Source organism: Micromys minutus, assembly GCF_963924665.1.
Source record: "Micromys minutus genome assembly, chromosome: 7".
In the NCBI taxonomy this organism is placed as follows: Eukaryota; Metazoa; Chordata; class Mammalia; order Rodentia; family Muridae; genus Micromys; species Micromys minutus.
In genome coordinates this window covers 58,576,288-58,603,312 of record NC_137976.1, presented here as the reverse complement: position 1 = coordinate 58,603,312, position 27,025 = coordinate 58,576,288, and the positions used below count along the sequence as shown (strand labels likewise).

General features: G+C 43.5%; 1 protein-coding gene across 6 annotated transcripts in view; it reads right to left on the bottom strand.

Moving 5' to 3' along the window:
• Positions 1 to 27,025, bottom strand: part of KALRN (kalirin RhoGEF kinase) — a gene marked incomplete at both ends in the record, with an annotated part of 525,758 nt that overhangs the window by 293,806 nt on the left and 204,927 nt on the right. For all 6 annotated transcript variants that reach the window (XM_080919241.1, XM_080919243.1, XM_080919247.1 and 3 more), the window contains 2 exons: positions 11,330 to 11,452; positions 24,026 to 24,256. In XM_080919241.1, coding sequence (XP_080775367.1) covers positions 11,330 to 11,452; positions 24,026 to 24,256 — 354 coding nt within the window. The remainder of the gene's footprint in view (positions 1 to 11,329; positions 11,453 to 24,025; positions 24,257 to 27,025) is intronic.

Below are 27,025 nucleotides of genomic sequence, written 5' to 3'. Positions count from 1 at the left end.
TTTTGCTGAAACCAGCATTTCATCACCTTAGCTGGTGCTCTAGGAACTCACACACGCATTGTAGTCCATTGGCCACAGCCCTGTAATCTATTAAACTCTTCAGTGTAAACTGGCCATCTTCTGCCTGGGATCTGTCAACACCATTGGCTGCTGGAGGTCTAGCTGCTGAATATTCCTTGTTGCTGGCAGGATGTGCCATTATACTATTGGATTTTTGATTGGTCAAATGGGGCAATCGCTTATTCTATAATGGTTAACCCTGATTGCCAGTATCTCTGGAGAGATGGCTCAGTAGTTAAGAGCACTGACTACTCTTCCAGAGGTCCTGAGTTCAACACCCGGCAACCACATGGTGGCTCATCACCATCTGTAATGGGATCTGATGCCCTCTTCTGGTGTGTCTGAAGATAGCTACAGTGTACTCATATATGTTAAACCAATTAATGATTGCCAATATCTGTTGCTGACCTGTTTCTTTGGCACCTGGCTGTATCAAAGGACAGATAACTGTTAAATCTAGTTAATATAGTAAAGTAGACCATCTCATGAATTTATTTTGTTATTCATTCATTGATTATTCTTAGGATATAACATGAAGTTTTGTGCATAGCAAGTAAGTAATCTTCCACTGAGCCACACCCCATCCTTCACTTTTTTTTCTTTAAAAGTTTTTATATTGAGATGGAGTTTTATTGAGTAACTCAGGATGGCCTTAAGCTTGCAGTTTTCCTGCTTTGTGTTCATGAGCAGTTGATATCACAGGCCTATATATACTACTAGGCCTATTTCCCAGGCTGACTTGGGAGATAATAGCATAGCACTTAGTAATTTGGCCTTGAATTGGCTAAAGTCTAGACATAGTCTAACACAAGTCACAAGCCATGGGGGGGGGGCGGAGCCTGGCATTTTTGAGTGTCTTCTACAAACCAAACTCTCCATCAAATACTTTCTACTTATTTTTATTATTAAATAAATAACATTTATTTTTATTTTTAAAATTCCTATTACTCTTTGGGGTATCGCTGTCATTTCAGAGGGAATTGTGTAACTATGACGAGGTACAAGGTTCAAATGTAACATACGGGGCTACACAGACAGACTATTCTGTGCTAGAACATAGAGATGAAGACTTAGGGTAGACACTTCCCAAGGCCACTATTAACCACACTAAGCTCCAGCAGAGATCAGAGCGAGCTCTCCCTGGGCTGCTTGCTTCAGATGAGCCCGAGGACAGACAGAGAAGGGCAAAGGGTGGAAGATAGTCAGACAGCCCCAGATCTGAAACCTCTTACCTCTTTACTTCGGATTCCTTATCTGTACATTTACATCAGAAATGTAAGGTCGAGTTAGAATTAAAAAAAGATAGAGGAAGCTCTACAACCCAGCACCTGAGCTAGGAACCCTCAGGGCCAGTCTGCTCTACGGAGCTTGCCAGCCATTTTATCCACCTTGGCTCTCCAGACCATAAATGCCAACACAGTCAGAAATTATATCCAGCAAAACTATTAGGATAGGAAAAAGCCTTTTGTGATTAAAAGCAGATTCCAGGGGAGCTGGAAAGATGACTTAGTGGTTAAAAACACTGGCTGTTCCAGAGGACTCAGGTTCAATCCCAAGCTCCCACATCACAGCTCGCAACTGTCTGTAGCTCCAGTTCCAGGGGATTTGCATCCTCACATAGACATATGTTTAGGCAAAACATCAATGCACATAAAAAAACAAGCCAAACTAAAACAGATTTAAGGAATTTATGTTTACAAAGCCAGTTCTAAAGAAGAAAAAGAATACTTTTGTCCAGATTGACACCTCAAAGTCCTCACCGAACACCAAGCAAGCAAAGGCAGGATCAAAAGGGGGCACAAGGAATAAATAAACAATTCCAGAATAGTAAATTGAAAGGTGTCTAAGAAAATAATATCACCACAACAAAATAACAGGAATTAATATACATTGTTCATTGATAACTGATTAATAAACACTGTTCAGCAATAACTCTCAATATTAATAGTCTCAATTCCTCAACAGAAAGATACAGCCTCAGGTACTGGATTAGAGAACAGGGCTCAGCCTTTTGTTGCTTCCAAGAAACACCTCACTATCAATGACAGATATCATCATCATCATCATCATCATCATCATCATCATCATCATCATCATCATCAACATTATCATCCAGTAAATCAGTGGGGAAAAATTATCCCAAGCAAATGGAATAAAACCGAGAAAGCATAATTATTCTAGTATCTTATAAAATAGATCGTAAGTCAAAGCTAATCAAAAGAGCCATGGAATGATTTCTTATTCATTAACGGAATAATTCATCAACAGGACATTATAATTCTAAATATTTACACACCAAGGACAGGGCACACAATAAAAGAAATACTACCTAATCTAACACAATAAACTGGCCACAACATAGTGTTAGTGCATAATTTCAATAGGCCATACTCTCACAAACAGGTCATCCAGTTTAACAAGGTTATCCAGACAAAAACCAAACATAGAAACTCTGGTATTACATGCTATCACAAATCAAGTAGATCTAACAGACATTTACACAGTGTTCCATATAAACATTAAAAAATATACTTTCTGGTGGGCATAATGGCCCTGTAATCCCAGCAGTCAAGAGGAGAAGCAGAAGAATCCCAGTTTCAAGTTAGCCAGAATGACACAGTGCTTAAGACCCAATCTCAAACAAACAAGCAAAACATAGAAACACACGAAATAAAAGCATGCCTCCTTAGCTTATAGAACTTTCCTTAAGATCAGCCATGTGTTAGAATACAAAGCAAATCTCAACAAATTTAGGAAAATTTATATGACCATAAAGAAATGAAACTGGGGCTGGAGAGATGGCTCAGAGGTTAAGAGCACTGGCTGCTCTTCCAGAGGTCCTTAGTTCAATTCCCAGCAATCACATAGTGGCTCACAACCATCTGTAATGATTTGATGCCTTCTTCTGGTGTGTCTGAAGACAGCTACAGTGTACTCACATAAATGAAAAATAAATAAAATCTAAAAAAATAAACAAAACAACAAATAAAACTGGATATGAACAACCATAAAAGTGACAGCAAGTAGCAAGTATACAGATTCATGACAACTGAATTTAGGACTATTTGGTGAAATTCTGATCATGGGAGAAATCAAGAAGAAAACTGGAAAATTCCTGGAATCAAATTAAACTTAAAATATAATATGTCAGAATTTATAGTCACAGTGAAGGCAGTCCCAAGGACAAAATGTATAGCACTAAATGTCTACATAAAAATAAACCCCAAAACCTGATGATTTCATATCACTATCTTAATGTTGGACCTGAAGGCACTGGAAAAACAAGAAACAAGACCCAAAAAGAATGGATGGGAAGAGATAATCAAAATCAAGGCAGAGAATAGTGAAACTGAACCAAAAACAAAGCAAGGAATTAATGAAAGCAAAAGTCGGCTCTTTGAAAAGATTAAGAAGATTGACAAACCCTTAACCAAATTAAAAGAGAGAGAGAATCAGAGAGATGACTCAGATTAATATAATCAGAGAGAAAAATGGAAACATTACAACTGAGGCACTGAGCAAAGCCACAGAAACAGAACAACGGAAATTAACCAAGTGAGGAAGGACATCCTTGGCTCGTGGTTTCAGAGAGTTTGGTCTATGAGTTTGGGCAAAGCATCATGCTAGAGGGATGTAGTGGAGGACGCTCAGCTCATGATGGCCAGGAACCAGAGTAACAGAAACAGGAAGGAGAAAATACTTCCCAAGGACCTTCCCTAATCACCTACTTTCTCTTGCTAGGTCACACCTCCCAAGGTTTTCAAAAATTCCTCAAACAGTACTACCAGCTCAGGACATAGGCTTAGAAGCATGAGCCCAAGGGGAGACATTTCATATTCAAATGATAATAACATCATTTACACAAAAGTGGATGTATCCAGTTACCTTAACTTTACAATCTGGCAGCTTTCCAGCAGTTGCATTATGTTTTATCAATATCTTTTAAAAGTACAATTTTCATAACTAGGCACAACATTCTAAAATGTGATCTAAACAGCCAGAGTACAGAAAAATAATTTCACTTCTGATATGAAGATTCTATTTTAGTTTATATTATTTTTCAAAAGCATTCACCATGATGCTTCTGTCCTGTAAGAATAAAGTCTAAACCCATGTAGCTAAAGGTCAAGTTTCTTGGAAGTTGAGAACTCATACAATGTGTGAGCTTTCAAAGAAATACATAATTATTTCCTTCCTACTATGTAGAATCCTTTGCTCTTAACAACTTAACTGGCATGTGTGTGTATGTGCACACACATGTGTTTAAGCATGTATGGTGTATGTTAGAACTAGGCTACAAAATTTCTAGGAAAAGCTGAAAAATACCATAGTTCCCTCCCGAACTAGAACAGCACTTCCATTGCCTCCATCTGAGAAAGCAGTCTATGCTTGTGTGGGCAGTCTATGCTTGTGTGGGCAGTGTATGGCTTGTGTGGGCAGTGTATGGCTTGTGTGGGCAGTGTATGGCTTGTGTGGGCAGTGTATGGCTTCTGTGGGCAGTTTATGCCTTGAGTGGGCAGTGTATGGCTTGTGTGGGCAGTCTATGTCTTGTGTGGGCAGTGTATGGTTTGTGTGGGCAGTCCTTGGCTTGTGTGGGCAGTCCATGCTTGTGTGGGAAGTCTATGGCTTGTGTGTATGCACTCCTTATGTTTTCACATTATTTCTTTATATTTCTTACTACCCTCAGGCTATAGATTTTATGAAGATACAGAATTCAGGAACTCCCTGATAGATCCTCTCTCCTACTATTAGAATGATTCTTTTTTTTTTTTTTTTAAACCAAGACTCTTCAGTTACTAGTTAAGAGACTGATCCACTAAGGCCATAGGGAAATTTGATGCATTTGCCTTTTTGTGCTAAAAGCTTAAATGTGTTACTTGTTGCATATGTCATATGTTGGTTTATACAGTTTAAAAGGGCTTTGTTTGTTTGTATGTTTGCTTGTTTTTGCTCTATACTACCTGTTTGGGGCCGTAGGCATTTCTGGTATTTCCTGGGATTATTATCCCTTTCCACCTCAAATTCATTTAAACCCTTCCACACAGATCAGCAGGGTTCTCTTACAATTGGCAGCCTTTCCAATCTTCACAGGGCATGCTCTACTCCTTGTCAGAAGGGCACCATGTTTACTCTGTAGATACAGTACTGAGGCTTTCTAAAACACTCTTCACACAGACAGCCAGTCATCTCTCAAAGCCTCGCTCTTTGCCAGTCACTAAACCACACGGAAAGAGATAAAAACCCTAGTGCCCAAGAGTCTTTCAGTTTGTAAAAGGCATTAGGAACACAGCGGGAATGTGTTCTGAATGTGCAGGAAGTAGAACAGAGGGGGCTGGCTCACAGGCTTGATAAGAATGTATGGTGAGTTATCCATACTGTATTAAATGGATATATCCAATATAAAAGATAAACAAAAACCTTCCAAACTCCTTGTTGGGTGATGCCCCAACATAAAATATAGTTCCCCTAAGAGTGGTCACAAGTTCCTTTCTCCATTAGCTCAAGCTTGTGACTTTCTCCCTGAATAGATCTGAAATGTCACAGAAAATCCAAAGGGCAAGACAGCCCCTCTTCTCTAGGCTGCTTCACATCCTTCCACTGGCCAGCTTCATGGCATTAATTTCTAAGCATGTTCTTGGCTTTCTTCTTCAGGAATTTTTTTTAAATTGCCAAAACCCCTTTCATCCTTGCAAAGAAACTGGAGTGTGACAAGGCACCCATTTAGGCTCTCCCACCTTTGCTGACTGCTTTCGTTTGCAACTGCTATAAATGGTCAATATCTCCAGCTGAAGAGAAGGTGCAATTGCCTCCAAAGGTCACCATGCCACCCACAGCAGCCATGTTTACTGGATCACCAGATGAAGTAATGCTAGGCCTAGTTTTTACCCTCAATTCCCTTTGACAACTCTGAAGAGGTAAATAATTTTCTCCTAAGAGTGAAGTTTTAAGAGTGTTAAAATATGCTTGTTATATTTGCATTAGATTATAGAAACTATATGTCTTAATGTTTAACACCAAGACTTGATGGTGCACACCTATTAATGATGGCTGGTGGCCAGCTTCCAGGGCACAGGCTTACTGTCTCTTTGCACAAGCCTGGCTTACTTGCCTTTAGCACCCCAAGTTCACGGATGACACCTCTGACTATCTGGTCAGTAATGACGTGCTGACCCGCTAGAGCCCTGCCACTTTCTCACACTTTATTCTCCTCCCAAATGCAGAATGGATTTTAAAATATTCTCTGTTCACATTTGAGATTTAAAAAACAAAACAGAGCATCATGTAGTAAGACCGCTGAATGGAGACTTATTTCTGAATTACTTCATTGTGCGATTTTTTTTAAAGTTGCCCATTCTTTCCAAAATATGACACTAATGCTACTTAACTGTGCTTACCTGCTCACGGGTGATTTGATGTGTTGAGACTCTTGGTAGCATATATTCAAATGCAAATGCTTCTAAATTGGGGCAACCTAAGCTTATAGAAAATCTGGCCTTTCATATAATGAGACCATAAAGCAGACCACTCACAGGGCAGTGCAGCTGCCCTCTAAGCTGCGGGCATCTGAGTACTGTCAGGACAACACAGCACAGCTACAAAGGCCAGCCTGTTACCTGGAAAGACACAGGTCCATCTATCCCCTCCCAATCACGCTAAGGGCAACGACTCACCTTATATTTGTTTATTATCCTAGTGACAATGTGCCTCAGAATAAAAATCTCTCTTAAACCTGCTTTATACTATGGTTGGGTTATTTGGTGAGTAACCATGAATAACTCGGGTTGAGTTGTGAGTTTTTTTCATCAGGATCAGGGGGTTGTCTCAACAATGTCAGGGTGCCATGCATTCTATAGGAGAAAGGCAATATACCCGGTCTTTGGACGCAGATTCCCTGGGATATCCCTGACTAGGCCCTCACTATCTGCACACTGAGTGCCTCCTACCCCCAGCTCCCCTTGCAGGTTCTAGACACTGCTGCACTTCCTTGTGGCTTAGCTACTAAGTGACTTGTTCAAACAGTGCCACCTGCAGGGTGAGCTGAAGGCTCCACAAACCTTAATTTCCTTCAAAAAAGTTGAATTTCTTTAAGATGTATCCAAGAATTATTAGGCCCCAAAGTGGGACATTCAGTGCTGAATTCTGAGTCACCATATTAGTTCTTCATAGAATTTACAGCTGTCTGAACAGTTGCCTTAACTGTCTTTACCCCAAGGTGACCAAGGCACAGACACCTCCACCATCCCAGAGTGAAGATGCATGTGTTCAGGGGTTTTACAGCCCTTCAACCTCTCTTCAGGGTTAATTCCTTTGCTTGAGCGCTTGCTCATCTCTTCAGAAAACCAAACTTCTGGGGACCCCAGCAGATGTAGAAGTTCTCTCCCTGATCCAACGTAAAGCAACTAAAGAAAAACCCCCAAACCCTGAATACAGAGATTGAATGCTCAGAGCCCGCCTCTCATGTCAGAGCCTCCTAAGAAGGTGGGGTTAAATGAGGAGGGCTCCTTTAGGGCACAGCTAATAAGTGAGCCCAAGTTTGTCTGTCTACAACAAATGTGACACCCTCTTTACCATCCTTACCCCACAGCAACACCAAACACAGAGCAAGGGCTTTGGCTTTTTGTCATGGCTCTCAATCACTGTCCAAGGGTTTTCTCTGTTCACACACACACATTAATCCCAGAACTCAGAAGACTTAAACAAAGGACAAGTTTGAGGCTAGCCTAGACTACTGGAGAGTTCCAGAACAGTCTTAGTTGTATAAGAGAATGTTTATTTAAAAAGAGAAGTTTACACTTTTTGACACCTCCTTCCAATAGTTCTCGCCTAACTGAGGCCAGAAGCAAAAAGCAAAAGACTAAACTTCTGCTAGGATTACTCTGTGCCCAGTAATGAGTAGAGCAAAGTCTGTCTGAGGCAGGTAGATACTGACAGTCCCATCCATTTGCTCCTCTTGTCTGATTTTCTTACATTAAACCATCAATTAACGAATGCCAAGCAGCTTAAATAGTTCAGAGTGGGGGATAGGACAAAGAAAGAGGTTTGATTGATTTTCAAACTACAACTTATACCTTTACTGGCTTATTCATAAAACCCCATGATGCTTGCTTAGGCAGGCCAATTTGGTCTTTGTTCTTCTTTATAGAGGACATGCTCCTAAGCAATTTGGAAATTAGAACTCCCTCCTTTTTTTAAAATAGCCTAACCAGAAAGCCCATTTAAGGATTTATGAATTATTTCAGAGAAAAAAACTACAACAGCTGCCCAGCAGGATGGTGCTGCCGAGCCCTCCTCCCTATCTTTTCTTTTGGTCATGCATACTGTGTATGCCAATGAACGCTGAGAAATAAATTGTATACCCAACTTCTACAAACAATAAAGATGGAACAAGAATACGAAGCTGTCTCCTAGAGCTTGATATACCTGGATAATCTCAGCAGAGCTCCTGAGAAGCAAGATGATGTGGTTACATTAAAGAGCTTTCTGAGTCCCCATGTTGCCTTCCGTAAAGCAAAATTGACATTATTTATCCATAGCTCAAAGAAAAATTCTTTCTTTTGTATGAATTTAAACTAGGGGCCTCTTGTGGTAAGTGGAATGTCTTGTTCCATATGTCAGGAGTATCAGGCACCACTGGAGGACTCAGAGAAATGGGGTTGTGATAGACACTGACTTATTTGCACGTAACAACACACAAAGCCAACTGTCCCCCTGTGGCCTGCAAACCAATGCCCTTGAGGCCACAGCCCATTACAGAGAATGAGAAGACACCAAGAAAAAGTTGAGCTGGGCCGTGGCTGAGGATGGCTTTAATGACACGCTCCCAGAAAATGGGAGTCTGGACTACAAGACAGCCCAGAGAACAAGAATGGTAAAGCTATGGGATAGCTCTACTCTAAGAGACCATTTCAGGTATAACAGCTCCCCTCTTTGTAGAACAGTAGTTCTCCAACTGTGGGTCACGACCGTTTGGGGAGGTGTATATCAGATATCTTGCCTATCAGATATTTATGACTCATAACAGTAGCAAAAATTACATTCATGAAGTGGCAATACAATAATTTTTTATTGAGAATTATCACAAAGTGAGGAAGTGTATTAAAGGGTTGCAGCATTAGGAAGACTGAAAGCTACTGCTGTAGACAGATGCACATGGTCTCTTCTATCCCTTGTGTCTTAGGAGACTAAAGGATACCCAGAGCACCTTAGATCGGGGCTGTATCTTGTTCATCAGAGACAAACAGCACCCATGTCCACACAATGTTGATCAAGCACAGTTTGTCCTGCAGAGCATAGTCATATGACTGAGAAGATTTAATAAAAATAATGTGTTAAACCACGAGAGTGGTTCATGAGCCCTCATCTCTGGCTGAGGAGCTACTGGCAGCTGATGCTTTCTGCAGAAGAGAGTCAAGTTTCCATTACAGCTGTGGCCTGGTAGGTAGAGCATATTCCAGTGGCTGTCCCTACACCCATGATACACATGGGAAGCACATCAGACTCAGTAAGTTATATTTTTAAACAAAAGTTGAGAGTCAGTGGAGGGTAGAAATATAGCCAAAAATATATTGTATGAACAAAATTCTCAAAACACCAAAATATTATACTTAAAAATGTGGTAAGAACATACATCGTAAAAACATTTTTCCAATTGTAAGTGTAAAGTTCTATGCAACCATCATAACCACATATCTTAGGAACTCAGTTTGCAAAACCAAAACTTTGTGACACATTAATGTCCCCACTTTCCTACTCCCTGACAACCAGCCTTCTCTTCTATCTCTATGATCTTGGCTACGATAGGCTCTCTAGATAAGAGAGGAACCACCCAATATGTGTGCTATTGTGACTGGGCTACTTTCCTTAGTACAAGACTTCTAGGTTCATCAATACTCTATCATGTGCTAGCATTTCTTCTTTTAAAGTTGAGTGATAACTTATTGTATGTATATATAACATGCACTCATTTGTCCATTCTCTGATGAATGTGATATACATGCTGTTCCCACCTTTGGGCTACTGGGAATAATAGTTATTGAAATATGGGGTACAGATACCCTTATTTCACTCCACTTGGGAACATCTTGTTGTAACTATACTTTTAATTTTTTGAGGAATTGGCATAGTTTTCCACGGTGGTGCATGGTTTTATATGCCTGTCACCATGCCTAGGTAGTCAGTCATGTGTGACTTTTCCTACCATTCACAGTGCCTGAGTTCAGATAATTTTGAACAGGGCTTTCTGTCTCCTGTATGGCCATGGCCATTTCTACCCTCCTCACAATTTGAAAGGTTTCCTAGAGACACTGCAACGATCCACAGCTTTTCTGTCCTCCTTTGGTTCTTGGTGGGTCTCCCTTTTGAACCGACAGGATACTGCTTGCCTTCTGGGATGAGGGTTCAGGCTCTGTACAATGCTCAGGGTAGCATCTACATTAAAGGCTGTCTGAAGGTGGAATCAAAGCCAGCTCTGACCAAAGCTGTGATATGACAAGCTATAGCTTTGTTATCCTCACTGCTTTAACATACCAACTCCTACAGCCCATTTCTGACCCCTGTGGCCCATTTGGACATTATCTCTAAACGTATTCTTAACAGAGTTTTATTTTCCACAGCAACTGATCATACCTAAAAACAAACAAACAAACCAAAACACAGCTGTGCAGCAATACTTTATCTTGAAGATCTTGAAGGATCTATTTGGATAATATCCCAATAGACAAATTTACAGAGTAAGGGTGTAGAGATAAAGAATCATCTACTCAAAATATCTTTGCCCAAATTAGATAACAGTGTTCTTTTTAATGTATGTGCTCAGTTAAGTAGTTAGTAGATTGAATATTGAATAAATTTTGAATTAAAGATGGAAGTGATTCTAAGAACATTCTCCAGGCCCTGTAGGTACATGACTGACAATTGGGCACCATCTCTTCCTTCAGGTCTTAGATGGTGCACAGCTTTGCAAGCAGGGCTAGGGTAGTTTTTAGCTCTCACTTATCAGCAATGACAATCAAAAGCAGGAACTTCAGGTTGATGATAGGTCTAATGACATTAACCTCCTTCCAGCACCACCTTGTGGATAAGACATTTTTTAGATCATAGTGGTAGAAAAAATTTTGAAGGCCTTGAGCTATGATGTCTATGCAGTGGCATCCTAGGGAAGACAATACATTTACATATTTGACCAGAAGATAGACCAGCAGATATAGACTATCAACCCAACATGTTTCCATCTAATGTCAATGACACCCTTCCACACAAAGTATCGTACCTGAGCCACTTCTTCAAAGTCATCATGCCTCTTCTGTAGTGCCCGTGCCCGATGCAAAGACTTGCCAACCCCGGTATGTTTGCTGAGGAAGGCCTCGCCATGGTTTTCAATCCAGTCCAGCACCTGGCCAGAGGAGGAAGGCAGAAACAGTGACTTTTCAGGAGGAGGAGAGACTTAGCACCATGTACAACTGTTGAATCCTACTTACTACCCCCATGCCCATGAGATCAATAGTCCAGATAGAAATGAACATTAAAGTGAACACAAGTCATTGGCAGTGGAATAGTCTCACCCTTAACTAAATCCAACTCAGCCATTTTGATCTCTAGAACAGCTTCCCATTACTTTTTTTCAGTTGTTTTTAGAGCCTTAGTTATGCCATCATTTTATTTATTAGTACTTGTTATTATTTTGGTGCTGAGGATTGAATTCAGGGTTTCCCACATATGAGTCCATTTTTCTAAATGAGCAACAGAGGCTACACGGGCGAACATCCTCAGGGCTTCTGCCCCATCATGTAAAGTCAGCTACATTGGTCAGAAATGAGGTAGATCACAACAGTGAAGTAAGACTAGGCCACTTGCCCTTCACGCCACCATGAAATGTCACAGCAGGAGTACCAGTCACAAGGCACTGTCTTGCACTCTGAGCCAGGTACTCAGGACACTCGGTCACAAGGATACTAGGCTCCTCTGCCTTCTTGCCACCTCTCTCCAACCAACCAATCAAGCTAATCAGTCAAGTTCTCTGCATCCTAAGTAGTTTTTATCTTATTCGAATATGGTAGAGACTCCATGTTCTCATAGGTTTAAAAATCTAGCGACTTAGCCTGAAGACATTTTTCCAGTGTTGAAGCTCAGAGTAGCAGTGGTTCTGCAGTCAACAGAGGACCAGGGTGTTAAAATAAGAAACGAACACTTTTCCTAAGGGATACTAGGGAAGGTACATAGACATTCTGAAATGCAGAAGGAACCTAAGCTTTTAAAAAAACACTGTTTACATTTCACAAATGGCCTCACAAATATGATGGTGTCCAAGGAAAAGGGAGGCAGCATAGCTTCCAGTCTCTGAGGAGTTACTTCTTTAGCCACGAAATAACTTAATGCTTGCAATTTGCAAAGCATTAGCATCCGTGTTTCTGTGTATGTATGCCACAAGAGTGTGTATGCAGACCACAGACTCTTGATTCTGATCCATGGCCTTCAGTGTGACCTAGATTTATGGGTACACCTGTACAGCGTGGTAATGTGCTTCTTGGTAGACACTAGCAGTATTGACAGTTACACCACACACTGAAATTTCACATGCAGCTCAGGAATTCTGGATACCCCTGCATTTCTGGTGAGGTGATTTAAATGAGCCAGGCCCCAGAATCTGAATATCAATGAATGAAGAGGATTCAGCTCTCTGGCAAACCCTAGATTCCATTGGAGTTTAAATAGGCACCAAAGCATCATTTATATGTAGCCCCAGATCAATTCTCTCCCACATGTCAGATTGTATTTAAAACGCACAATGATTTATAGTCCAGATTGTATAGGATGAGAGCTGTGCAGGTCTGTTGATAGCTTTTGAGTTGGTATTTAAGCATTTCCAGCACTGGAGATGTAGTCCTTTTGTTTTTATCTAAAGGGTCTTTGAGCAAGATGGGCACAGTGGTGCCCTCTTTAATCCCAGTAGTTAGGAGGCAGAGGCAGGCAGAGCTCTGTGAGTTTAAGGCCAGCCTGGTCTACAAATCAAGTTTCAGGATAGCCAGGGCTACACAGAGAAACCCTGTCTCGAAAAACAAAACAGGCAGAGAAGAATGGAATCCAAATAATCATTCCTGATTGTTTACTAGTCTTACTGTGCCCTAAAAGCAGGTACTAGAGCTATCCTGTAGATAAGAGGTTACAGACAGTCACAAGTCATCCTGACTCTAGGAATTCAGTCTATGGGCTAACAAACATTAGTTCCTAAATCACACAACTCTTCATCAATTGCAGAGGTGAAAATCACCACAAGCCAAATGCTGTCTAGATGGAGTTGGGAAAGGTCTCTGAAGAAGTGAGATTTTTACTTGATTCAAAAAACCATAAGATTTACCTTATTGTTATGAGAATTAACTTTTAAAAGATGCAAGCATAGATCAAACAGGAAGTGAAGAGGAAGTAGGTCCAGAGAAATCTGAACAAAACGGCAGTGAGTTATGGTGTACTGGATGAATATTCTGATATTCATCCATTGAAAGGCTGCAAACAGAGAGAGATCATCAGATCCCTATGGAACAGCTACTGTTCTGATTATGGAAACTCAACTGGAGGGAAGCAAGAAGAGAGAGGCAGGAAAATGAGACAAAGGTAGGGGCTCTGACAAGACTGATGCAGGCTTAGATTTGGAAAAACAACTGCCAGGATTTGGTGGCTGAATGTGGTGGTGGCAAGGGGAAAAGCAGTAAGGCCAAGCCACCAAGACACAGCCTGACATTGAGCAGAAGGGATAGGCAGTCACTGGTCAAAAGCAAAGGAGTGTGGCAGGCCAGCAGAGACATAGATGTCTTAGAATCTCTGTATGTATGTCCTGGTTTGTTCACACATGACAGAGACCATTGTGACCCTGAACTTGAAAGGGAACATCCTCTAGTGACAATTGTCAATCTGATGAGGCAAGCTGTGCCTTTTGTTTCAGAGTTGTAACTTATGGAGTAAGAGTTTAAAATAAATAACTTATTAGTGTATGAGGCTCCATTAAAGAATAAAAAACAGGGAACATTAAGTCCCTTTTATAAACATAGTCTTAGCCTTAAATGGAGTAGGTACCTGATTTTTGACAGGGATCTTCAGTGCAGCTTTGAGTGCCCTGTTAGCCTAATACACAAATTCCACAAAACTGTGATGGACTAGGGAAAGTTTACCCCTTCTATGCAGCCTGTTCTCTGGAATCTCATTCCAAGTGTTTGCCTTCCCTTGAGCAGTCTATGAGGTTCTCCCGCTTCTCACTCCCTGGGCTCCCTCCTAGTCACATGCTAAGCTGCATTTTAAAATCACTGTCAATCTTGAAAAACTATCCACGGTAAGGTGGCCCAAAGTCTATGATTTTGATTTTGTTTTTGAGACAATGTCTTACATCGCCAGGCTGGCCTCAGATTCAAGATGTGGTTAAAGTTGTCCTTGAATTTTGGATCTTTCTGCTCCATTTCCCAAGTCCTGGTATTATAGGCATGTACTGCCATACCCAATCCTTTGATCCTGTTTGAACCGCAATTACTAATTAGAACAAAGTATAAGGCCACATAGGTATGAAAATACTATTATACAACCCATTACTCTGTATGAAAAAAAATCACAAAAATACCCATAGAAGAAAACCCTCCACAATTATGGCCCACAGACCTGTCTCTCCCATGGGACTGTAACTACCTCATAATTTCACAGCACAGCACAGAGCAGCATGCAGCACTGAGTGGTTGCTTAGTTTTATGTCGAACTAAACTGAACTCAAACTGATCCCTCCAGTGCAGACCTATAGGGGTAGATGTTCACCTCCGAATTCCTACTGCTCACAGTCTGCATCAAAAGTTGCCTCTCTATGTTTCTCCGTCATTACCCCACTTGGCAGGTAGTTCCTGGGACAATGAAAGAAATAATGGGGTTTTCACCTTGAACCTGATCCTCCTCTTTCTCTACCGCACAGCATCTTGCCTGTACCTCCTGCTTAGGGTATGGGTGATAGATATTTATGACCATAGATTGTCACTCCTCTGAAGCTAAGACTTCTTCTCTGTAGAGCAGTCCTATTCTGGACAAACCTAATTTTGTTCGGTCACTAGAGTAGCCTGGACTTCAACGAGGCAACCTAATAGCAACTGGGAAAACTCCTGCTCCATTCTCCTGCCCTGACATTTCAGCCAAAAATAAACGCTTGCCCGCCCGGAACAGCCTTTTCTTAAGAGATGCTCACATCCTGAACCAGATTTGGGAGCCAATTATGCATGGTTTCTTAATCACCCCTTTCTTTTTGTCCAATTGTACTTATTCCATCTAACATACAATCAAGATGAAATGTTCTTCAAGGCAGGAGGCTGTCCTTTCCAGTAGCCAAGGAGGAAGGAGCATCCCTTTGAAGGAAACTATTGAACGTCACTGAACAGTGACCTGGAACACAACTGAACAATAGAAGGTAATCTTGGTATCAAGGGCTTTGTAATCCTTTCATCCATACCCGGACCCTCTTCTTAAACCCACCCCTGTGGCATTTCTATTCAGCTCTCTACTCCCACAATCCTTCACGTGGCTCTGCAATGCGTACATGTTTGTTTGGTTCGATCCCCATTTTATTTCCGCCCACAGTATGAACGCCATGTGGCCAAGGGCTTTTTTAGTTCATTGTTGTGTTCTCAAATGCTAAATAAATGATCAATTGAACCAAAAGAAACATGTTTTCAGCACTTCCTGTATGATAAGAGGTTAAAAAAAAAGAACCATAAAAGGAGATGGGGGCCTTTTGAAGTCAGACATGGACTCAGAATTCCAACCCAGTAATTCCCTTATCTGGATTTCTTTGATAAATAATCTTATTAAAAATAGACTTTTAATTGCTAATACTAAATTAGTTCATGGTAAAACAAGCAGGGCACCTGAAGCTTCTAGAATATCAAAGGATTCCTTCCTCCCAACTTGTATGTGCCAGTGCCCCGGCCCACTACCCCATCAATTCAGAAGCGACTGTGCACGTTTTGTTGTTAAAGGCTTAAGCACACACAAAGTCCACCAAATGATGATTCCTGCCTATTCACACGGTAAACTGAGTCCTGTTTGCAGAGGGGACCGGCCAGGACCACAAGCACCAGTCAGGTTGTGGGTGGAGAGCCGGCAGACGTCACTTCCAGTGCTCAGTTACCGGGAATTCAGTTTGGGTTTGTCCCCTCTTTGGAAGAGCATGATCTGAATAAACATCTCGCTATAGCAGGAGAAGCCATCATTTTTCTGGGTGGGCAGGGCTAATGCTCATTAGCAGGTACTCAGTCTCTGTCTTTCCCCTCAGAGCTGCAGTTCTCCCTCCTGACAGACAGATCCATGCCATGTGGATGGAAAGCCTGAAGGCCTCAAGTCTCTGTCATCTGCATTCAGAGCCTTGACATCTGAGCTGGCCCACACGGCTCCCCCTTGGCAGGACTGAAGTTAGTGTACCCGGCACCTCTCTGGAAGACTTGCCTCATTCTGGTGTCAGCTGTGGACTCCCCTTCTTCTCACTAAGGCTTGCAACTTGTAAGAGGCTCTAAACTTTAAATTCTTCTGGGATTCTTTTAAAGCAGAGGTGCTACTCACTCTCAGATTCTGAATTAAAAATTATGAAACTGTCTCCCAAAGGGTGTTGGGGAAACATCCCCACTCCACTGAGATACTTTAATGACTTTAATTCTATATGTACACCTGGTACTGCCTTTGTTTCTACCAAGGAAACGGACAGTACTGAGCAGCATTTTTACCGGAATGTACTCAGACCCACGGGGCCATCACTCTCCCTCTTGCTTTGTTACTGTGACCCCTGCATGTGTCCCCATTCTACCCCAGCCACTTAAGGTACTGCCAAGTCAGAAGACCTACATTCACTCTGATTTTGTTTTACCTCTGCACAGAATCCTTCTCTTAGTGACAACATGAACCATTTAGCCTGCTGCCCAGGGCTCTCGAATCAGCATGTTAAAGCCCAAGGATGTGCTAAGTACAGGGAGAGATGCTGAAGAGTGACTCTCATTACTTGTGAACATAACTACAAAATATAGAAGACATTAAAGATGCTGTAAACTGCGCATGAGGAAGTGTAAAGGGGTCAGTGACCCCCTATGAAGGAACTTCCTCCTCTCATCGTCTCCCACACTCTGACAGGCTTCCCAAAAGATGGGGAAGTGCTGGACCTGCCTTGCAAGGTCATTATCTTTAGAGGACCACTCTTCAGTCAGGATGGAGTTTTACACACACACACATACACACACATACACACACACATTTAAACACACAGCACATTCATGCATGGGTATACATATACACACTCACACATACTCGAACACACTCACACATATTCAAACACACATGGGTATACACACACACACACACACACACACACACACACACACACACACACACACGGCAACGCTGTGGGAGATGGCTGTGGTGGGAAGTAGCAGCAAGGCACACAGAAGGAAGGGTGTAGAGGGCAGGGTGGGTGTAGGATGGAAAATGGGATCCAGAGGAAGAAGGTCCAAGAGGATCATGGAAATCTCAGGAAGAAAGATATGAACATGAAAACAGCCAGTCTCTAACCTGCAGCAAGAAAATACAGAGAGAAGGGGCACCTACTGTTTCCCTCCTCCTAGGGGAGCAGGATGGAACATGCCCAAAAAGGTGAGAACACAGAGGGATGGGTGTGTGTGTGTGTGTGTGTGTGTGTGTCTGTACCCATGCATGTGTGTCCATGTGTGTTTGAATGTGTGTGAGAATGTGTGTGAGAATGTGTGTGTGCATGTGTGTTTGAATGTGTGTGAGAATGTGTGTGTGCATGTGTGTTTGAATATGTGTATATGTATGTGCATGTGTGTTTGAATGTGTGTATATGTATGTGCATGTGTGTTTGAATGTGTGTATATGTATGTGCATGTGTGTTTGAATGTGTGTATATGTATGTGCATGTGTGTTTGAATGTGTGTGTGCATGTGTGTTTGAATGTGTGTATGTCCCTATCTTCCCTCCAGTCAGAAAGCTACTCTCCCTCCTTCCTTTGACATACTCAGTCAAGCCTCCTGGTACTCTGGCTGGGATTTCATTCTGGCTAAAGAATCATGTGCTTTATACTTAAAAAGGTCTAAATGAGTGGATTATCACCATTAAGATTTAAGTGAGAAATTTTTAAGTGCTAATTACGGCCACCAGCAAGTGGGTTTTATTCAAATGTATGCTTTTTACAAAGGACAGAACCAGCAAGGCTGAGCTAACATCATGGGCTGTGAAAAATGAGAACTGGGAGTGGGTGTTCCCTTATAATTCCCATAAGGAGGTGTAGAAAGGGGGTCTGAAGGGATGGGACACAAGGGAAAGTGGCACAGAGTGTGTGACTGTTTGTGTGGCACAGATAGTTTGAAGGTCAGTCTTAGGCTGTCAGTAGGGACACAACATTGAAAAAAATCTCATCCTGTGGAGCCAGATCCTCTCCCAGGGCTCTTTGGATCAGTGACATTCCACACTAAATGATGACCCCTATGGCGAGGCGCCTCTTATCCTCCCCCTCCCCCACAGTGCTGCAGTTACGCTCTGATGTCAGGTAGACCTGGGTTCGATGCTATAACCTGCCATCAGGTACTGGATCAGAAGTGAGCTGACATAACCTAGCCTCAATTTCCTTCTCAGAAAGATGGAGACCAAACTGCCACCTACCTCATGGTGTTGGGAGATTAAATAGAAAAAGGCAAGGGGAGGGATTAGATGTCCAATCATATTTCTTCATACAGATGGTGGATCCTGAGCTCCGAACAATGTACCTTTTATAAATAATTTAGTCTCAAGAGTTGGAACTAATCTTTTCTTTGATGCTCGACTTTCTTCCCAACATTCTTACCATAAAATTGGTCTATTTCTAATCTAACGTGACAGCTCCTCTTATGCTGTATTCTAGATGTGATGTGTGCACAAGGTGTACAAGCCTCTCGTTCAGACTCTAATCTTTCCTTGCATAGGAAAAGTTAGTTTCCAGACTCAGCACGTTTGGTCACATGTTGTTGTTGCTGCTGACCATTTTTAAGGTGACCCACGATGCTCACCTTTACTATATAACACTGCCAACTGGATAGTCAGTGGCTAAGCTGACTTAGTCTGATTAGGGAGTCACTACAGTTAATGAATGACTGATTATCTGTAATTAAAAAATACTCACAATTTTCTTTCAGGCATTTTTTTTTTTGGCAAACAAAATCAACAAAGTAAAATCTATAATTTTCCACATGAGGTACCAGGAAAATTAATGCAGGGAGATTCCTGTATAGCTCAGGAAGTCTGGCTCTAATAGTGCTTTTCATCAGCTCAAAACATTGCCACCATGCAAGCCAAATCTTGATGCGACTCTCCTGTTAACTTACAGGAGTAGACTGTTCAAAAAGAAGGTCTTCTTTTGAAGGGGAGGCATGGGAGTCTCAAAGGTGCTAGTTCCCCACTCACACCATCGTGAACACATCCATCTTCTAGTCAGCAGTGGAATTCAGTTAGACTTTCTCTCTCTGCTCTGCCTGCATATGGCTTAGCTCTCTGCATTCTGACCTTCCCAAAAACACTGCTCCAAACTCTCTGCCTATGCACCAAGAATCAGTACAACTCTCACCCCGCCACCAGAGGGAGCTCTATGCCGGACTCCACCAGTCCAACATTCTTTTGCTTTCTGGCTGGAACCCAGACAGCTGTGTGTTACTAGTCTTCCAGGAGTAGGGGCTTCAAACTTCTAGCATAAGTAGACAGTCCAAAAAAAAAAAAAATGTGTAGGGTCATGAAACAAAACAAAACAAAACAAAAAACTGGCAAGGAAAAAAGCGAGGCAGAACAAGTTGACCTGCTGGGTTTCTCTGAAAACAGTTTTTCTGACTAAGAAAACAAATGTGCAATTTAGTTCTCCCAGAAAGAATAGACGTCTAGTTACTAGCTACTCCCCTTCTTCCCAACCATATGAGGTCTACGTGGGCTTCTGCATACACAGGAAGCCAGAAGAGTTGCAGGGCCATAAAAGGCACAATGGCTGATGCTGACAGGGACCACTTTTATGGCGGTTGCTCAATACGGTTCTACGCTAAGCTGAAGGGGAAAAAAAATAAAAAAAACAAATCCACAATGACTGAATAGCCGGTGACATTCTCTTTCTTTAGTTAATGAATCCAAATTTCAGTTTTCCCTTTAAGCCAAATTTCCAGCACTCCTACAACCCAGCAGGGAGAGAAAAAGCTGAGAACACACCTGTTGGGAGCAAGGGGAGGGAACCAGGCCAGATTTAAATGCAAGTGTTTAAATGGAATGTCTCCCACTGACATCTTCAGCTTGCACATCTCTGTTTCACAATGATTTCAATCCTAGAAGGGCAAAATTTTCTTACCTAGGAAAGATCTAACTCCAGAAATGGCACCGGGGCAAGAAGGCAGACAGGCAGAGCTTGGCTCATTCATTCTCCATCTTCCCATGAGGAGACTCTGGCTCCTCTGTCTTCTTTTTCTCACATTGTTTCTACCCTGGCCTTAATGGCTTCCATCTTTAAGTCTGTTTTCCTTTCTTTACTCACTGCTTGTCAATCTGTGTCTCTGCCTGGGGTGTGTGGTCTGTCTTCTCTATATAATGTGCATCTTTCTGTCTCCCGAGTCTTTTTTCTTCTTGTCTATCCTGAGTCTTTTTACTAAGACAACTTGGAATGTGTTTGATTCTGTGTTATGAGGAAGGTGCTATTGTTATCAGTCCTGATTAGAAGTGGGGAGGGGACCCAGAAGCATCATGGGATGCAGTGGTTTGTCTATGTTCTGTAGTCAGAGATCAGGCATGTTGAGAACAGGGTTTACTGACTCCTGAGTCCATGCTGTGGTGTCAGCCCTTCTGCTTTGCCCTGGCTGCTGATGCTTACACATGCGCCTCCCATGCAGGCTTCTGAGAAAACATCTCTGGATCCCAAATGTGCGTAGCTATCTTGGGTCCAGACTATGTGTAGGATTCCGAGAACTCCGTCTTCCTTTAAGACACCAATCCTGATTCTCACTCCTTTGCCTCAAAGTGTTGCACCAATGCTTAATTACCCTGCACACTGATGGGCATGCTCTGGGGTGGACCTGTGCTTTGTATTTTCTTGTGACTTTCTAATTAATTAACCTGCTATATCACCAATATTTAGTTCAATTCGGGGCCTATGGAAGAGACCAGAACTTGTTGAATAATCAGTGAGCATCATACACTCATGAGCATTGAGATTACATCCTTGCATCCTTAGCCTGGACCATGAACACCAAGAACTTGAAGTTATCTGTCACCCTTGGCTGGCTACTCACTAATAAAACACCCACTGCCTAGGCGGGGGATGGCTAAGTCGTCACTGGACAAAAGCAAGGGGGGGTCTTCTGATAATTCCCGTTCAATTCATCAAGTATAAAGAGAACCCCGGCTTAACGTGGACACAGCTAAACACTGTAAAGAACTCAGAGAGGAAGGAATCCTGGTCTCTGCCCTTGAATGGACTGGGAGAGTTTTTAAGTGACAACAGGATTCAGCGATGAGTATGTCATTATCACTCTGACCCTCATGCCTATGAGTTCAGACAACTCCCAGCACAAATGACAGAATGTATGTCAGACTGGGACCGAGCATCGGGTTTGTGCAGCCGTACGTTCAATTTTCTCCCGCCATGCACATCTATATGTGCAGAGAATTAGTGATGGAGCAAGCAGGCCAGCGATGGAACGTTTGAATAGTTATGCTCTCACAAGTCACTTTTGCACCCCGTAAAGAGAACAGTGGAGCTGACCATTCTGAGCATCCGGGGATCATGAAACATCCACACTCATCTCCCAATCTTCCGTCCGCTTTCCCACGGTGGCAACAATATGATAGACTGAGACGCTTATTTTTAAGATGTTGCAGAATACTTTGTTATTACATTGTTATTACCTTTTAGTAGAGATGCCATGTGGCCACAAGAAATCCTGATGACTATAGATCCAAGAGGACCCACGTGGGACAAGCTTCTGTAGCTCTACAGGAGCCTGCCTGTGTCACAGGATGCAGAGGAAGAGCCCAGCACACTATCCTGCCTGTACTGGTGGCCAATGTCATCTTGGCTAGTCACAGAGAGTTTGTGGATGTGGCCACACCCATCGTTTGTTCCCATGGGGCTGGCAATTCACTCATCTCTCTCACTTGCAGACCAGACAGCTCCCTGGTCTCTGAGCTCAGGGTGATGAATTTATTCAGACAGCTCCAGATGGCCCGAGCAGGCAACCAACTCCTCTGCTTCTTCTTTCCTGCCAGCCCCAGGCCTCAGAGCTGATTGGCACATCAGCTGTGCTCACCCCTGGGGTGTGAGGTATCTTTCTGATGACTCCATCAGTTGTCAGTCAGGAAGGGGGTGCCATAAAGGAGTTAGGGGAGCCCAGGAAGGAAGAGCAAGCCTTAAGACCTATGTACTCATGCCAACTTCCCTGGTTCCCAGGATGTGTAACAGTACTGAGCATGGTTCCTATCCTGCCTGTCCACCTTGGTCACCTAGTAATGACTCTTGTCAGCAGGAGCTGTGAAGTCATGCGCCCAGGCTCTTGCTCTCTTGTGCTATCTTGCAAGATATCTTGACTATCCTCACCCAACAGCCCAGGAGAATGGGAGAAAAGTTAACTGGTACTTCCTGTGTCAGATACCAAAGTTCCTTGGCAGCTGTGACTACAGGAGCCTGACAACAGGCATTTGCATCCAAATGTCTCACCTTGCCTCTGAAGTAAAGTCAGACGGAGGTGACCTTGCCCTTGATCTTGGGTTCAGATTCTACTCAGCTTTCCTACTCGGTGTATGATCCTCCGGGCAAAGCTCCCAGAGAAACAGAAACCACAAGGGGAAAGAATGGGCAGTTTCATCTGAATGCGCACCGGTGGCATGGCTGCATTGTTACAGTCAGAAAGAATCATCTTATTATTACTAAAGTGATGAACAAGCAGGGACCAGCACAACACAGAGAAGACAAAGCCGAAAGTCACCTCTGACCATGGGATGTACACTGATTGACAGCCCTTGTTTTAAACCTGGTTTCAAAGGTACAGCTTCATCAATCTATAATCTAAAAGCCCCAAGATGCTGCCCCACCTGTAGTCAGTGAGCATTTCGGTTTCTTTTAAAACCCAGTTATTTATTATGTGAATATGGTTTTGTCTTCATTCCCGGTGTGGTATATGGGGCTGTTTCAGTTTGTCCACAGCCACGAACTATGACTGTCTTGTGCTCTAGGCATTTGTGATTTTGGGGCAGCTGCGGATAGTTTAACTCTGGGGACTGTGGAGAGGATGTAAATGCCCTGAGAGGGCCTGTGGCAGCCGCTGCTCCCCTGATGCTGCTGCATTTGCTCTTGCTGGTTGGAGATATCCTGGTGATGGAGACTGGACTTGCCCCCAAGAAGTCTGATACTCCTAATCAGCAGGAAGTAGTCTAAGGAGGTCTGTGCCCCCCTTTGCCTCTAACCTTTAGCACCTACCTAGTGTTGGGGGAGGTTAGAAGGGATCAGGGTGGAATAAGGGTTGGAAGGCAGGTGGATATAAGCACCCAGTAAAAAAGCCAAAAACTGCCAACACCCACCCCTACTCTGTTAGTGCATCTCATCCTCCATCAAAACCTGAGTTCACTTTCCAGAGAGTCCCTCTCCAGAAGTGCTCAGAGGTCCCCAAGACACCAGAGTTGTCTAATATCTCCCTGCCTGTACGAAGAAGGCACGTGTCACCTGACTACAAGGAGTTGCTACTGTGGTCGACCTCCTGTTTGACACTCTGTAGACCTGCTTAGCAAGAAGCACAGCATTAACAAGGCCAGTTGTTTGTCTTGTTTTCCTCTCCCGCACTGGCTGGAGGAATAGCTGAGGGCGCAGCGGCAGTGTTCCCTTTACCAATGCAGACCTCCTAGAGCTTGTCAGCACCCTGATGGAGGATGGGACGTGGGCCACAGAGCCTGTTACCTGCTGCACGTCCTGCTGGAAGACACACAGCTGCAGCCGCTGGTGAAGCCGCACCTTGCGGTGCTGCCAGATGCTCTCGAGCCGCCGCTGGTGGTGCAGCACCTCGTGCACCACATCCAGCACCTGGTGCACCGCCTTGGAGTAGTTGGCTGTGGCTGTGAGGGACTCGGAGTTCCCAGGACTCAGGGGACGCTGAAGGACATCCAGTAGTGCTTTCCCGTCCTGGCTGACCTGCAAGCAGGGAGGGAGGTCAGGTCAAGAGCCCTGAGCAAAAGAGAACAGAAGCAGGCAGGGTCTAAGAGGGGTGAGAGGGATCTACCCAGGGGCTCCTGATGAGACCTGATACCCTCGGTCCTCACAGGCTCATCTCTGTCAACTGTGCCAGCCACAGTGCCTACAGTCCAGAGAAGAATGGAGCATGGGGTGGAGAAAGGAGCTACAGGACCACTGGCCAGCTGTATGTGAACTCCTCTCTCCCATCTCCAAGCACAGCTGAGTGCACACGGGCAGAGTCTGCCTCGTTCTCAGTCCTTCCCCCAGTGTCCACGGCAGTGCCTGACACACGGTAGATGATTCCCGGGTATTTGGAATGACGCCGACAACTACGTCAGCTGGCAGAACTTCACGTCAGAAGGATAGACACGTGTTGCCAACCTACATCTCTCGTGCATTCTCTTCTTCAGCTTTCTCTGCTTGGCCCCAAGTTTCTAGACATAACAAGGACACTGGTCCTCAGTGGCCTGGTCTGTAAAGGGGGAATGATAAGGGTACACATTTCACAGTGTTGGTAGGAACTGAGTGAGTTAGCACATGCTGAATACAACAGGCAGCACATAGTCCTGCCTACAACTTTCTCTTCATCTCTACCACCTCTCCTGTTACCTTTCTTCTTTCCTTCCTTCCACTTTCTTTGTTTCTTTGATTATTACCTGTTCTTTTACCCATTTCTTCTCCCTTTATACAACCCCCTCCCCTGTTTTTTCTTGAAATGCATTTTTCTAGACCATGCAGGGTATGGTAGGGACCTTCAGATTTTGGACATACCATTTGCATTCTTGGATTCTCCAACTTCACCCTCAGTGCTGGTGGCAGTGGGGGCTGTATCCCTGTCATTCCTGTCCCCAGAACTCTGCCACCATTAGAAACACTGCTCATTCTGAGGGGTGGCACTGTTAGATCAACACCACTGGCCCTGCAGTGCCTGGCAGAGTTCCCACTGAATGTATGCCTCTGCCTCTTGACACAGAGGATGCTGGAAACCTCACAAAACTTACAAGTCCAGGTTAATTGGATTAGCATCAGAGTTGAAGCAGGTGTGGAGTTGAGATGTCCTTCTTTTTTTTTCCCCTTACTGGAAAGTTATATAGAGGTGTGTTTCTCTAGCTTGTGTGTGATGAACTAGGAACCCTTCCCAGCCTCATAGCCTCCCTGTTCTTCTCAGTCTTCCGTGAAAACTCCAGAACACAGAAGCAGCTACATTCTTCTTATGGGAGGGGGCAAAATTTTGTTGGGGTTAAAAGAATTGAGGTGCTAGAATTAGGCTAAAGCAAAAGAGGAAAGGATCCCCAACCACCCACGGGCCCTCCCTCTCTCTCCACCTCCACAGTGCACTGGTGACAAAGGGCAGCTCATAGGTAACGCAGAGGTGATACTCTCTAAAGATGCAAACAGTGATATCCTAGTGCTGGAGCTAGGTCAGTTCTCCATGGGGGACTCTGAACAAATCTTCTATCTCTATGCTATGCTAAAAGATGGGTGAAGAAAATGAAATTAAAATCAACATAAGCTCCATCTCTGTATCTCAAGAGGAATCTCCCAGATCCATGAGAAGATTCTAGAAAGAGTCTGTCTGTATGTCAATGTTCCCTGACCCTATGGATATGAGCGAATGGTGTACAGTCATGGACTTTATCTGCTCTCTACTTTTAGACTTTACAGGGAGTAAATTTAGAGATCTGTGGGTCATGTGTAGAGGCACAGCCCTGTCACAAGACAAAGCAGAGCTGCTGGGATTTGATTTATTTCAAAGGTACCCAGTGTGCTTCCTATACAAACAAGACTCTCCATATTTAGTCTGCATCGCTGTCAGACCTCGGCCAGGCACATGGCACATGCTCTCCTCAAATCCCTTGACACTACTCAGAAGCTTCACTTCCCAGAAGAACCCGAAGCTCAGATATTAAAGCTACTAGATTGAAGCCACAAAGCCACCAAGCAAGAGAACCCAAGATGCAAACTGTCTTCACTGTGGCAAAGCCTTTCCATTGACCGTGCAGACTCACCTGGAGCAACAGTTATTAGAATGAATGTGATAACCCCCCAATTTTGGACATTTTAATTCCATCCTGCATCTTTAATGGCCACCGAGAGGGATCAGATGCAGGCAGTCTGGGGAGCCACTGTGATCTCACTGACCTTGCCCCTGAGGACAAATGCCAGCTGTAACTGTGTCCAACTCCTCCCTTCATCTAGCTTCCGAACCCTCCCATCTTTCCCTCTCAACCTTTCTCCTTGGAATCCATTTCAGTCAGCAAACATTCATACTTGTGTATTTGCACACGTCTGTACATGTGGCCTTTTCCTTTCACCTGGGATGGAGTGTCCCACAAAATTCCTGTTTTCACCCTTCAGCATCACCTGCTTTTGATTTTTTTTCCCAGCAGAAGGTCCTTTTGGTTTGCCTTTTGCACAAACGACAGCTTCCTACGAATGCACACTATGGGGCTTCCCCTGGCTTTTCCAGGAAGAAAATGAGGATTGTTCAATGAGCTGCTTTGTTATAGGGGTGTGAGTGCTGGTGGTGGCACATTCTTTTACCAACAGGAAGGCAAACTTAGAAGGGTCTGCATTGCTTCCTCACACCCTTCCTCCCTCCGGAGGACGTTCACTCTTCACACAAGGTGTCTGGGTACATGGGAAGGGACAAAAGAGAAAGCAGGCAAGGGAGGCCTGGAGGAGAAAATTATATGTAACAGGGTGGGCCTGGTAAAAGCTCAAACC